At 43.5% G+C, this 14,380-nt stretch overlaps 1 protein-coding gene across 1 annotated transcript in view; it reads right to left on the minus strand.

Annotated features, from left to right (window-relative positions):
* Window positions 1-2,650: 2,650 nt before the first annotated feature.
* Window positions 2,651-14,380, minus strand: part of RASAL1 (RAS protein activator like 1) — a 48,463-nt gene continuing 36,733 nt past the window's right edge. Inside the window, exons 17-19 of the mRNA XM_054996239.1 lie at window positions 11,110-11,230; window positions 8,607-8,671; window positions 2,651-5,039 (exon numbers count right to left, since the gene is read on the minus strand). Of these exons, the coding sequence (XP_054852214.1) occupies window positions 4,909-5,039; window positions 8,607-8,671; window positions 11,110-11,230 (317 nt within the window). The 3' untranslated portion in view covers window positions 2,651-4,908. The remainder of the gene's footprint in view (window positions 5,040-8,606; window positions 8,672-11,109; window positions 11,231-14,380) is intronic.

Below are 14,380 nucleotides of genomic sequence, written 5' to 3' on the forward strand. Positions count from 1 at the left end.
ACTCAGGAAACCTGCTTAGTGAAGCAAAGTTGACATCCTGTCAGGCTGAGAACAGCCACCCACCAGGTCACAAGAAGACTGGCCTGACAGCATTTTTAAGTGCGAGCTCTCCAGCAGAGGGGCAGCTGTGGGTTTGTGCGAGAGAAAGAGAAAGATGGACTGAGCTTGCTAGAGTTTCATCAAGATGGGCTAGCAGCCAACAAACCGGCCCATGCAAGCCACACCATGCTCTGCTCCAAACACCTGCTTCCGTTTGCGTGTCCTGACTTGCCCTTCATCCTCCAGGGAAAACCTATTCTGGTCTTTCTATGAGTCATAGCTGCCTGCACAACAGTGAAAGACAGACATAATATTTTGTGTGGTGGGCGTGGTATGACAGAATCATTATCAAGAACATGGGGGAACTCTGACGAAGAAAAAAAGTCTGGCAAATTTTCAGAGTGATTTAGGTTGAACCGGCAAAAAAGCCTGCTTGGATAGGTGGCTATTGCCTACGGCCCTTGGCCTCATCATCCTAACTCCCAATTATTTAAAAACTCCAGACATGTCGCTGTACTAGCCTATTGCAACAAAAACAAAAAGGATCTTGTGAGGCCTTAAACACTAACTGTAGAGTAAGCCCCATTCAACAAACTTGAGTAGGCTCCTGTGTAGAGCAGCTTAGGAGGATGTTGCGTGATGAATGTCCTATACGGGCAAAGTTATAGATATGCCTATTTAGGCACAGAGGAAAAGGATGCTTAACAGTGGAATCAAAGGGCTATGAAATGGAAGGGGTACATTTTGTGACATTTCTAAGCAAAACCCAATGTAGAGGGTATGGCTGTAAGCCCTGAAAGAGTGCTGCCCAATTGGAGAGAGGGAGAGAGTTGCTCTCTGGATTTGTTGCCGGTGTCTTCAGTCAGGTGGCCCTTTATTGCTGGGAAGCAGCTGCCACTATCGGGCTCAGTCACCTGCTCAGCCTGAGAGGCGCTAGATGCTGTCTCCTGCCAACACTGCCCTTTTCCTATATACATAGGACAAAACAGGTTGGTTTTTAAATGCCAAAACAAAATGGGCTCAAACCAGACATAAAAAATGGCAACATTCACAAATCATTTCAGTCTCCTAGGACACCCTGCCACTGACCGCAAAGCTGCTATTAGTGAACAAAAGAACTTCAAAGGGAGATCACCCTGTGAAATTTCTGAATGAGATTTTTTTTCAAAAAGCCGAACACCATGCAATTAGGGCTCAATCACAATTATGGTTTTCTTTCGCACCCAGAGGTATTGAAGCAGTTTAGCATCTGCCGATTGTCTATTACTGCTGATGGATGGAAGTAGTCACTGATCTCATGTTCCTTTGAACCCAAAGTCACAGACTGTTCCCTCTTCCATTTCATGGCATTATAGCTCTACTATTTACTTTTACCCCCACTGTTCCAAATAAAATACCAAAAAGTGGACAGCTGCCCAGTGCAGAAAGGTGCATGGCAAGTACCTGGTTCATCCAGCATCCTGCTTGTTGATCTGTCACAAGATGCACAGCTGGGTTCACAATGTGAGTGAAGAACACAACAAGATGACACTTAGACCTGTCATGGCTGCCTTCTCTCCTACCCTATGTGTTCATTCAGCTACCCTGTTTTCCAGCCAGATGGGCTCTCAAGAAGCTAAGAATTCACATTACTTATTTATATAATTCATTTTGTTTCTTGTCTGCCTTTCTCATTGACACTCAAGGTGGATGATTACATCTATGACAATTGTTAATTGTTGCGTTTCATACAAGAAAAGGCCTTCCACCAAATACTGCAGTATCTATTGGGTCCTGACAACACTGAGAAGTTGAATAGAGATGTGACTGGTGGATAGCCCCACTCTCCTGAGAGGCAGAAGTTCAAACCACCAGTCTACTATGAAGCTCTCTTTCAGTCACCTTGGGCCGGTCAGTTGCGTTTTCTCTCTACTTCACCTACCTTACAAGGTTGTTGTGAGGATCATATGAGAAAGGATTATGTATACTGCTTTGAGTTTCTTGGAGGAAGAGTGGGATATAAAATTAAATATAAATAAATCTTCCATCTGCTGGTGGCTTCTATGGTATCCCTGCCTCAGGAAAAGAGCTAGCAATGCATTTCCATGAACCTCACCTGGGAAGCACAGATAACCAGCTTCAAGAGGCTGACAAGCTACTAAGGCCTGATGGAACACTGAACGTAGTTTGCCTGCTGAACGGTGGGAATTGTGAGCCGCGGCACAAGTTGGCTAACATAGCCAGGTCTGGCCTAGCCGAGCTTCTCAATCTTCCTTGGCTGCCAGACTGCCACTTATTCAAGCCTCTAGTGTAACATGGGTGAGACCTAACCAATTTTTCCACTGGTGAACTTTGATCACCCCAAAGGCTATGTTAAGGATCATGGGATCTGCAGGGCCAGGAGCTGTACTGGGGATGGGCAAGATGGAGTGAAAGAGCTGGCTTTATCCAACCCTGTGTCTTCTTTTGAGCGTTCTCTGGGTATTCACTGACATTTCTGCAGATGCCAGTATGTGCACACGTGTGCTTGTGTTGCACTAACAAATTCTACAACTTCTGTATATTTGGTTATGTTTATTCCCCAAACTGGTACATATTTCTCGAGCTACTAAACATTTATTTCATGGGCCTGATACCAATTTTCTCATTAGAGGCTATTGCCACAGACAAAATTCCTAGACAATAATACATCACGGTTTTCAAAAGATAACTGTTCATCTGGCAGAACACTTGATCGTTTTTTTCCAAACACCGCTGGGTCAAAAAGCTCTTCATTGTTTTGAAAATGGCTGCATTGACTGTACAACAGATGCAACATGGTATAAAATACAGAGATCTCTTCACAAGTCTTGCTCTGTGACCTCACCTACAAACATGAGATGACTCAAAAATAGGGCCTTTTCAGTGGTGGCACCTGTAGGGTGCCCAGCTGGAAGCAAATGGGAGATGGAGACTAGAAGAAACAACATCATGGCATCCATGATGCTCTAGAAATTCCTCCAGTCTCTGTAGTAAAACCCATAGATATTAGGGAATTCATAGAGTGTTGCCGATGCCATGATACCACCATCACCACCCCCGGTTTTTGCTACTGCTGCTCCATGTCAGAGTATGTAAATAAACTCAGGCAAGATTCAAGCCTGTTAGATCTTTCACATCTAGGTTGACAGTTATGTCACATGATTATTCAAGGCTGGCTATGTTGCATCAGCCAGATGTGCAGTGTGCAAAGCTAGATGCTGATTGGTTGAGTGATATCTGTATTTGTATAAAGGTGTGCACTGTACAGTATGATGTGAGCCTGTAAAGGTTTCAGTGCTATGCGAAGCACTTTGTCACTCAGAATGGCAAAGGCTGATGGACTGTATATATATAACTGTAAATAAACTGTACATAGTTCACCTCAACTGGAGTGGTCTCTGCTGCCTCTGACCTGCTACGGGTATGTTGCGCATTAAAACTTTGCGTCACTCCATTGAGCAAAAGTGGGGGGCTGGAGCAACGGGCAATCTGGTAAGGCTAAGTTTCTTACCTGTGGAATGCCCTTCCCCCTTGAGGACTGCCTGGCACCTACCATACTATCTTTTACTCAAGCTTTTAATTTAAATAGTTGGTCTTTTTGACTTGTTTTACAGTCTGCTCTGCCTGGTAAGTGTTTTATGAGACTCTTTTGGAGCTGTTAAATATTTCAGGCTGTTCTTGTGCCCTTCTTGGATTTTTAATAGTTTTTCAACTGTTATGACTTCTATGCAGTTAAGTTTTCACTAGGCTTTATTTTGTAAGCTGCCTTGATCAGGCTCTATGGAGGCAGCATCAAAGTCATCCAAATAAATAAACAGATTTTAAAAAACACATTAATGACCATGCATTGTACAGATAGGATAGGGAAGTACATATTTAGGATAAAATTATCCACAGCGCTTCAGCAGACGGTGATAGCCACAAGCTGAAGCTTGTTTGTGCCACAAAGTTTGGCAGAGAAGCTGGGATGTCTGGCCATGGAGAAGTCCGACATCATTTCACCCTGTGTCCAGTAGCTGTGGCATGGCCTACTACAGCTCAATGGCTCCATCATCATGAACCAGACACATCCGGTTGTGGCTTCCTCCCCTGCTGCACTCCAGGGGCAGCCACTCTTCTCAGGCCTGAGCTATGCGGGACAGCTTTCTTGTGGCAAGAATGACTGGCAAACAGGAAGGTGGCACTGTACAGTTTGGGGGATGAGATTTACCTAGAGAAGTGCACTTTTAAAATTAAAACTAGCCATGTACAAAATCCAGTTTCTTCCCAAAGAAAAACTGAATGATACGATCTCTATTGGCATAGTGGTTCTTGTTCCATGTAATTTGTGCCTGCAACCCATTTGCTAATTTGTAGGGAGGAAGAAGGAAAGCTATAGGAGGGTCCTGAAACCTCATCCTTTGACCAGCAGAAATCTTACCTGACAAAGCTGCTGGTCTCTGAGATTCAGGCAGGTATTGCCCACAAAACTTGCACTGTCAAGAAAGATAACACTATCCGCAAGATGCTTGATCCCATGACCAATGCTGTTGTTTTGCACCCTCCGAAAATCACAGTGTGCACACAGCTCTGGATGTATTTCCTGCCTTTTAAGCAAGCAAGGGAGGCCTTCAGAATCAAGGACCCACCTTGGGAACCCCTCTTCTTCCTCTGGAACACAACTAAGCCACAATTCACAACTAAGCCACAATTCACAAGGAAAACAAACGTTTGCAGCTCCTCCCAGGTGCCTTCTCTCTCTCTCTCCAAAGTCAAAATTAGGCATGGCTCACAACACTGGTGAAGCATCCCAGCCCTTCCCTGACAGACATAGACATGTCATCACATTACAGAGCAAACACAAGTGGGGTCCCGAATGGAGGCAGCCACTCAGGAATGAGCTGTACTCGCTGCTGCTGCCTCTTCCTCTTCTTGGTGCTCAAAGGCTTTGTGGGCCTGCTCCAAATCCTGGATGACTTCTAGCAAGCGGGCAGCTGCTGACATCCACTGGCCCTTGTTGTCTGGATGGGAAGAAAAGGAGGGGGCAGGAAAGAGGCAGAGGGTTAATTCCTGTCTCAGACGAGGCTAGGTATAAAGGCTGCAGGGTGCAGCCCCATCTGGAAGGGATGTTGGGACAGAGAAATCTAGCATGTCTCCAGTCTGTCAACCATCCATGGGAAAATTCCAGCTTTAGGGTTGCCCAGTCCCCTGGGGTGTGATCCGGGGGATGGGGAATGCCGTTGGAGGCTCGCGGGGCAAGGAACTTACTAAGCACTTGCACTTTGTGTGCACGCAGTCAAGAACCTTCATTGTTGTGCTGGGAATCCAGAGCTCCTGTTCCCATTCTCTGTACCTCCCCCCGCCACTGGCCAGGTAAGAGGGAGTGGGGGACAGAAGGTTTGGAGTGGGGGATCTCCTGCTCCCACTGAGGGACTGGGAACCCTAGGGGTTGCCAGGTCCCTCAGGGGCCAAAGGGAGGGGGCAGGGGCCATGGGACAGGCACAAGGCAGCAGGTAACTTACTCCCCATGCGCACAAAGCATGAGCACTCTCCTATATTCCTCCACTGCATTGGAAAATGACATCATTTTCTGATGCGAAGGGGGAGCTGCAGGTCACGCTGAAGCCCAATTCATTAAAAATCGCCCGTTTGGAGGCTTCAGCACAACCTGCAGCACCTCCATCATGCCAGAAAAGGACATCATTTTCCAGTATGATGGGGGAACATGGGAGCACATATGCGCCCTCCTCCCCCCAGATGCCACCTGCCAGCCGGGTGAATGGGGCTGGAGGGTGGCAAGTGGGGTTGGAGAGCTAGCACACCTGTTAGAAAAGTTGGACTTTATTCATCCCAAAGTGGTATCAACCAGTTACCTAACTGAATTCAAAGATATTATTTGCTCCATGTTTCTGTTCTCTGTTACACCTATATGTTTCGTTATAAAAATCTAGTTGTAGGGTTCTGTCTGTTGAAAGGCCTTGACCTGTAGACATTTCTTAACTTATGTTTGTGTTGCAAGTTTGGTTCCTAATTTAGCCCAACAGAACCCATACAGAAAGAGGTTATATTAACACTCAGAGCCAAAACAGACGTTACGATTTACACGTGCTCTCCACGCGATTGAACTTACACGTGTTCCCTGCTGGATCTGCTAGGTTAACCTAACGGCCATCACAGGTAGGCAAGAAAGCAGCCACACCTTAGTCTCCAGATGGACTAAAATGGCACATCTCTACAAGATTTTGGTGGTGGCCAAAGGAATCTAATTTCTGTTACGGAATGGTAGAATCAAAATGGAGAGGTGAATGCCTCATTATGGCCTGGTGGCTTGGGGACCTGAGCTAGTTGGTTAAAGTCCATGCCCCCCGCCCTTGGCTAGAATGAGATGTCTGCCAGGTCTGCCACAAACATTCAGGGCCAGGCTAAACGTTCATTTTAAAGAGTTGGATCTAGGTTCCCCACAACCACGAAGCAGCTGTGGGGAAGGGCTATTAAAATAAAGCTGAACCCATTCGGGCTTGGAAAGTTGCGGCAGAGGGAGGAAGAACTCCTGAGAGAGGTACTACACAAGGTTGTCCTTTTTAGCCTCTTATTTTTGATCTATGTTTGGAACCCTTGTGCCATTAGACAAAATAGTAATATTCATGACTTTTGGAATTTAAAATTATATGCAGATGATCTTTTACTGTTTATTTCAGAACCTCAGTCTTCCATTCCCGTATTAATGAACAATGGAGCTAGTTTATTATAATACATTTCTCTTTTGTTATAACATTTCTTTGTTCTGTAAAATGTCACATATGACATGAGAGGTTACAATTTCATGTTCTGGCTGACAAAGCGGTCTTTTAAAAAAACTACTTTTACTTACTTTCTTTATTTACTTTTTTTAAACTGCCACTACATGCATGTGATTAATAGTACGGCTATTAGACAAGATCTGAATTGGACAAAATCTGAATTGCTGCCACTGGGAGACAATATATCACAGAATGCATTTGCTAATGGACATTTTCGATGGTGCCTAAATGTCATTACATTCCTTGGAATACTGATTCTATAAATATTAAGAATATGATTATGCTGAATTTTAACAAGTTGATTGCAATATATACCTGGATTTGGGCGGATGGGCAATTTTAAATCTGTCACTATGGGGTAAAGTAAAAAGACTCAAAAGAAATATTATACCTAGAGTTACATATTTTTGTGCGTGCAATTCCTTTTTATACCTTGCAGATATATTCATAAAATTAATACTTTGTTTTGGAAATTTATGTGGAGCTCCTTACCGCTTTGGATTTCCCTAAAGAGGATGCAACTTCCACTTAATGAAGGAAGATTTGGCTTTCCAGATCTTAATTGAAATCATCGGGCATACTTATTAACTTGTACTAATTATTGAGATTGCTCCTCCCAAGTGGATTATCCATCCTGGGCTCTTTTGGAGGCTTCTTGTATGGTTCTCCTCTTTATGTGGAGTGCATTAGGGTTTTCTCATGCTAAAATGGCTCTTGTTCCTCCTACAATTTCTGCAATTAGAGAACTGCACTGCATAATGTGATGACCCATTTTCTCACACTAAGATTAACATTATGGGCCAATCCAGATTTTAAAATGGGGAGAAAATACTTTTTATGGAAGGCTTCGACAGATTGGGGAATTTTTACTTCCTGCTGAGATCCTATAGCAACTACCTGGCCTTTCTGAGCCCATTCAGCTATTCACCTCTTCATCAGAGGTCTCTTATTCTTCCTTCCTACAGATTCAGTGTTCTTGTTTTCCAGCCTTATGAACATTGATCACCCATCCAGGAGGTAGAATCATTGCAGTTGGTTATGGATATACAGAGCTGTCATGGCCATGTGACAGCAATTCACACCACCTCATGGAGCTGGCAAGTTAGGCAGGGGGAGAAATGTCATCTTTCCTGATTTATTTATTTTTGAGCAGCAGTGGTAGTTTAAGAAGCGCAAACCAGAAAATGTATTTCCAGAATCTCTCATGTAAGAAGGTACAAACTCTGGAGCACCTATGAGTTGAGTTCCCACTCCACTCTACCCATCCCAAACAATCACCAGCTGTGATTGGCAGCTGGTGGAATCATCATGACACACATTCACTGAGTGCCAGGAAAGAAGATCCAGTAACAGAATGCTGACAAACTGCAAATACTGGCAGTGAAAAAGGCCCGTTTGCTAGGACAACAATATCATGCAGCTTTGTGCTGGTCAGGGCTTTTTTTCTGGGAAAAGAGGTGGTGGAACTCAGTGGGTTGCCCTCGGAGAAAATGGTCACATGGCTGGTGGCCCCGCTCCCCTGATCTCCAGACAGAGGGGAGTTTAGATTGCCCTCCGCGCCCCTCAGCGGCGCGGAGGGCAATCTAAACTCCCCTCTGTCTGGAGATCAGGGGGTGGGGCCACCAGCCATGTGACCATTTTCAAGACGTTCCGGAACTCCGTTCCCCCGCATTCCAGCTGAAAAAAAGCCCTGGTGCTGGTTATCATGGGATTCCCGCCCCAAACACACACACACATTACTTTGCCTTTGATTATCAAGAATTCAGGCAATGGAAGAGACAATCCTACCTTTCTGTGCTCCTCTGCCTTCATCCAGCGTAGTCTCCTTGCTTGTGAATTCCAGGCACTTCTCCCTAGTGGAGGTGACAAGGATAATACGCACTAGGGCTGCAAGCTATAAAAACGGATGTATCAGTGCAGTTAACCACCTAACGTTTTAATTGCTGTTTCATTCCCTTTTCTGCTCCCAGAAATGATTTTGTTTGAGGCAAAGGAACTTAGTATCCACACAGATATATACACACACCCCTCCTGAACCCTAAAATGTGTGTGTGTGCATTACAATTTTGTATTAGAGAAACGGCACTTTGGGTCAAACAATCAAACCAAGCCTAAACAGCACTCTGCTGGCATTCATTTCATGAACAAATAAATGACATCAGTGGTCCAGCAAATTGAATCCAGAGCTGCATCACAACAGGAATGCCATTCTAAAGGCATTCCAAAGGCCAGAACACGTCAGTTGTCTGAATATCCATTATTTGTTGTTACCTGAACAAATAGGTAAGTCATTCAACTCAAGAACCAGGCAGATGGCCATTTATTTTAATTACTGTGCCTGTTTTTTGAAACAGAGTGCATTCAAGGAAGCCTCGTGACTGCCACTGAAAACAGCAGTTCTGCGTCTCTACCTCCCCTCAGCTGTGCATCTCTTTTAATGTATCATTCGCCGCACTGACCCATGCACATCTCTCTTCAGGAGTAGGTCCAGCTTTATGAAAGATATAACACTCCCAAATAAATTACAGACCTCGAAGGTTATATTTATATATTTAATATATTTTGTAAATGTTTATATTTTTAATTCATACAAAAGTGCAAGTGCTCAAATGTGATATTCTCCAATAAATATCTAAAATCTACAACTAATAAATATTCATAAATAATCATAAATATTCGACGGCAATGGTCCGTCGGCCCCTTCATTTTCCAGGAAATGAGTGTGGTGGTGTTGGAGTGATTTGTATGTTGATTTGAGCCTTTGAAAAAGACATTGTCAAAACGGGAAAGTAGACGGGAACGTAAAAAGTAGACACCCATCAGGCTCTTACAGCCCAATTTTTGATGGTTTCAGCTGTAACCACTAGGCTATGTTGTCGTTTGAAGATATTCCATACAGATATGAACAGTTCTGAAACTTCGAACAGATATTAACAGCTTTGAAATAGCACAAAAAGCAAGCTAATACAGGCTTTCACAGCCCAATTTTGGAGCATTTCAGCTGTAACCACTAGGCAATATTGTCACCTGAGGATACTCCACACAGATATTCATAGCTTTCAAGCTCCACATAGCTATTAACAGCTTTGAAATAGAACAAGAACAAAGAAAATACAGTTTACAACTCTGGAAATTGGAATTGATTATTCAAAGAGGACTGGAAGGGTTGGACGCTTGATGAATATTTATGAATATTTATTAGTTGTACATTTTAGATATTTATTGTAGAATATTTATCACATTTGAGCACTTGCACATTTGTATGAATTAAAAATATAAAAATTTGCAAAATATATTAAATATATAAATATAACCTTGGAGGTTTATAATTTGTTTTAGAGTGTTCTACACTCGGACGACGCCTCTCATTTGGGTTATGAAAGATATAAGCCAAGATAAAACCAGATCAATGCATCCAGTGAATTAAAGGCCAAAAGAGAGTAAATAAAGTGGGAAGGGTCTATGGCTCAGTAGGAGAGACCATGCTTTGCCTGCAAGTTTAATCCTTCAAAAGGATTTCAAAAGGATTTAGAAACATGTAAATCTCAAGATGAGGCCTTTACGTAGTCCAGAGAAAGTCTTGGTCCCCCCTCCCCTCTAGTTTACGTTGAGCCTGTGAAGAAAGAATTCCTTAAGGAATGAGGCCCTCTGCTGGAAAAAGAGTACAAATGTGCAGCTCTGGGACATGATATGCGGCCCCAAAACAATAAGCTGAGGCAAGGCACAAATGTAATGTACACTGCTGTCCTGTGAGGGCACAGAAAAAATTGCTGTATGTACTTTAGGCCAAGAAGTCAACTTCCACAGAACTTCCAAAGTTGACCATACCTTTTTTTTTTTAAAGAGTAAGTTTCTAGCCCCATGCATACCCTTCAAAAAGAGATTGAATGTTTGTGGGTGAAATCTGAGGAACTGTTGTCTATTTTCCACAGATCTGAGTGCAGGGTCTCTGTGGCCTTCCTTTAGCAAAAACAGAATATATTATGCAAAACAAGATCAATCATCCCAACCTCTTGTTTTACAGAATTTGGATTCCCTTGGTGCAGAATTCTGGGCTTGTTGTTATTTTAGGAGGGCATTATCTATGTGCTTGCACAACAGCTACTGCAGCAGTTTGATATGGGCCACTTAACACAAAGAAGCTGTGCTCATTTTCTTTGGAATCTGCACAGCGCCATAATATAGCTCTCTCCCATTCACTCTGGATACAGATTCTTTGCCTCCCGTGTGAACTGCTGCACAAACGCACTGCTTGCCTTCAGCCCAGCACTGCACATCCCTTTCCACTGACCTGAGTTTCTCTCTCAGAAACAGAAGCTGCTTGTACACCATCTGGGCCTCGGTGTCTGGGTCCAGAGGGTCGCTCCAGTCCCCAAGGGTCACGGCAGAATGGGTGCGGCTGCAACCACGAACTGTAACCAAACCACAACCACGGGTGGGCCTGTAAGGTGAGGGAACGGATGGCCACATAGCGTAGAGTCTGCTCTGGACTTGGGCTGGTATTGTAAGAGAAGCCTCAAGAGAAGGGACTTCTATACTTTTATGTATATTTGTACAGCACATGTCCAAGTGATTACATCTACACACCTTTAAAAATACCAGATTTTTTTGTTCCAGTGCAAGAGAGGCTTCACCCAGGAGCATAGGTGGGCAGTACTGGTGACTTATGCAACTGAGGTCATGATTCACAGAAACAGGAAAAATGTTACATCCATCCTACCATCCAGGTAAAATAATCCAATTTCTATACACGAGACTATATGCTACTCTGTTGGGCACTGTCTGCTATACTGTCTGCTGATGTAGTCATGAGCTTACTAGGAAGTTTCTACATTGCTAATTATGCCATGTACATTCATTATGCTTTGTTTCAGAAAGAGTTCATCTCTGTGCTTGGCTTTATGGTTTGCTTTTTAAAAAATTGTTGTTGCTTCCATACCCCAGGGCTTTTTTTCAGCAGGAATGTGGTGGAACGGAGTTCCAGCACCTCTTAAAAGTGGTCACATGGCCGGTGGCCCCGCCCCCTGATCTCCAGACAGAGGAGACTTTAGCTCGCCCTCCAGTGCGGAGGGCAATCTAAACTCCCCTCTGTCTGGAGATCAGGGGGCGGGGCGACCAGCCATGTGAGCATTTTCACCGAGGGTGATTTAAACTTTAAAAAATTCCTCCCTTGTTCCAGCTGACCCAAGGTGACATCATTGTGAGGTCTTGAGTTCCACCACTGAGTTCCACCACCTCTTTTCCCAGAAAAAAAGCCCTGCCATACCCTATTGTCCCCCCATGAGTCAGTAATGACTTGGTACTTGCACAGGGGACTCCCTTTACCTCCTTTCACCCTATTATATCTCTTTCACTGGATGTCCAAACTGCTCTTCATTCTTGTACTTTGCTCAATGAATGTCCTAGCTGTTGATTATATTGTATTTTTACTTGCACTGTGTAATCCACCTTGGAGCTCAGTGAGAAAGGCAGACTAATAATAATAATAATAATAATAATAATAATAATAATAGTTCAACAACTGCAATCTCCAGTCTGATGAGTCACATTATCCATATTCACAAGGGGGAGGGGCATTCTGAGGCTATCATGCAATTTAAGCAACACAGACTAGTACTTGAAAATAACAATTATTCTGAAAAAAATAAGAACCCTCCCTTTGTTTTGCAGATTATTCATCTGCTTGTTGCAGCAGACTTTGTTTTTGAAGAGGCATCCCTCATAGGCAAGATAGAATGCCTCTTCTAAAATGGCACCCGCCATCTGTTTTGTATGTGCTTAAATAGATTTAAAATAGTTTTGAAAATATGTTGCCCAATAAATTGTAGGTACCTTTTAAAACTGATGAAAATCTTTTTAATCAATTAACCTATCCAATGGATTGACTACCTATTATTGGCCTAACTTTTAACATCTCCTATGAACAGAGTTGCCAACTGCCTGGAGGGAAAAAAGGTCCTGTTCCTTTTGTAGATGCTTAATGGGATATTATTTACCTTCATTCCATATAAAGCTTCAGCTGTTAATTTCCAAACATTAATCTTCTATCACTGGCATTGACTGTATACTCTTTGGCATTGAGGACTAAGGATAGTTAGGCATATTGCATATTTACTAGCCACCTCGTTCCCCAATAAGAACCTTGCCTGAGTAGGCAGAGATGTTCTTAGATGTGGCCCTGCAGACACTGAGAGCCAAGCTACAAGTGATGCCTGACACAGGTTGGACACTTGTCAGCTTCCCTCAAGTTTTGATAGGATGTAGGCATCCTGGTCTTGCAGCTGTAATGGAGAGCCAAGCTGTAAAACCAGGACGCCTACATTTCCCATCAAAACTTGAGGAAAGCTGACAAGTGTCCAACCTGTGTAAGGCATCACTTGTAGCTTGGCTCTGAGACAGATGGTTCTGGGGGGGCTTCAACATTCATGCAGGGGGTTCCTCCCTAGGACTAGCCCAGGATTTTATAGCTTCTTTGTCTGCCTTGGGCCTCTCTCAAATTGTGACGGGCCCAACACATGGAAGAGGCCACACCTTGGAGCCTTGAAGGAAGGTCTGGTTTCAGGCTTGGAGATTTGGCCTGAACCATGGACTGACCGCTACCTACATACGGCAAGGTTGAACAGGGTTCCAAAAGTAAGCAGGAAAGGGGGCCTGGTTAAAAATGGTCTACCAACAAAGGCTCATGGATCCTACTGGATTCTAGAATGCTCTGGGGGATTTTAGGATTTCAAACATGTGCTCTGCTGAGGACGTGGTGGCAGCTTGGAATGTGAAGCCCCTTAAAGCTATAAAGTTGCAATTCATTGACCTCTTCCAATCTTAGTTCTGAACCCAGCTCCCTAGTTTACCACAGAGTTGGATGACCTGAAGAGATGGGAGAGTGCTAGAATGGCACTGGTGGAAAATTCGCACTGAAACTGACAGAATATGCTATGGAGCTCACTGGATGACCCATAAACGGGTGATGGCAGTAGCAAAAAAATGTTATTTCTCTTCTACCCTTGCATCAGCTAATTCATAACCGTCCCTGTTGTCTAAGGTATTTTGGCATCTGCTGTCTTCTAAATCTGAGCCTTTATTGACTAAAAAAAAAGTTGTGACTTAAAAAAACCCACAACGAGAACTGTGATTCTCGAAAGCTTATGCTACAATTAAGTTGGTTACTCTTAAGGGTGCTACTGGACTCTTTTTGAAAAAAAACCCAAGTTGTGATAAAATATTGTGAATATGCTGTGATCTAAATGCTGGTTGTAACATAGGGTCAGTTAGAAGAAATGTATAATACATCCTTTAGTCTGTTTATGGATCACTTTAACCCAATAACCATAATGGACATTGACAGTACCCTGGGACATGTGAAGGATGCTGGGACCTTGCTCATCTTGGTTGCTAAAATCATGTAAAGATCACATCAACGAGCCCTTGGTGTCCATCCAAAATCAATCCCATGCCCCATTCTATTCAACCTCCTATGTAAAGCTTGTGTGTAACTTTGAAATTGGTGGACGTTGACATGCTTACAACACCCAGCTCTGTTTCCTTATCTAAATCTCCTGGGAGGA

The sequence above is a fragment of the Eublepharis macularius genome, chromosome 13 (assembly GCF_028583425.1).
Source record: "Eublepharis macularius isolate TG4126 chromosome 13, MPM_Emac_v1.0, whole genome shotgun sequence".
Lineage (NCBI taxonomy): Eukaryota > Metazoa > Chordata > Lepidosauria > Squamata > Eublepharidae > Eublepharis > Eublepharis macularius.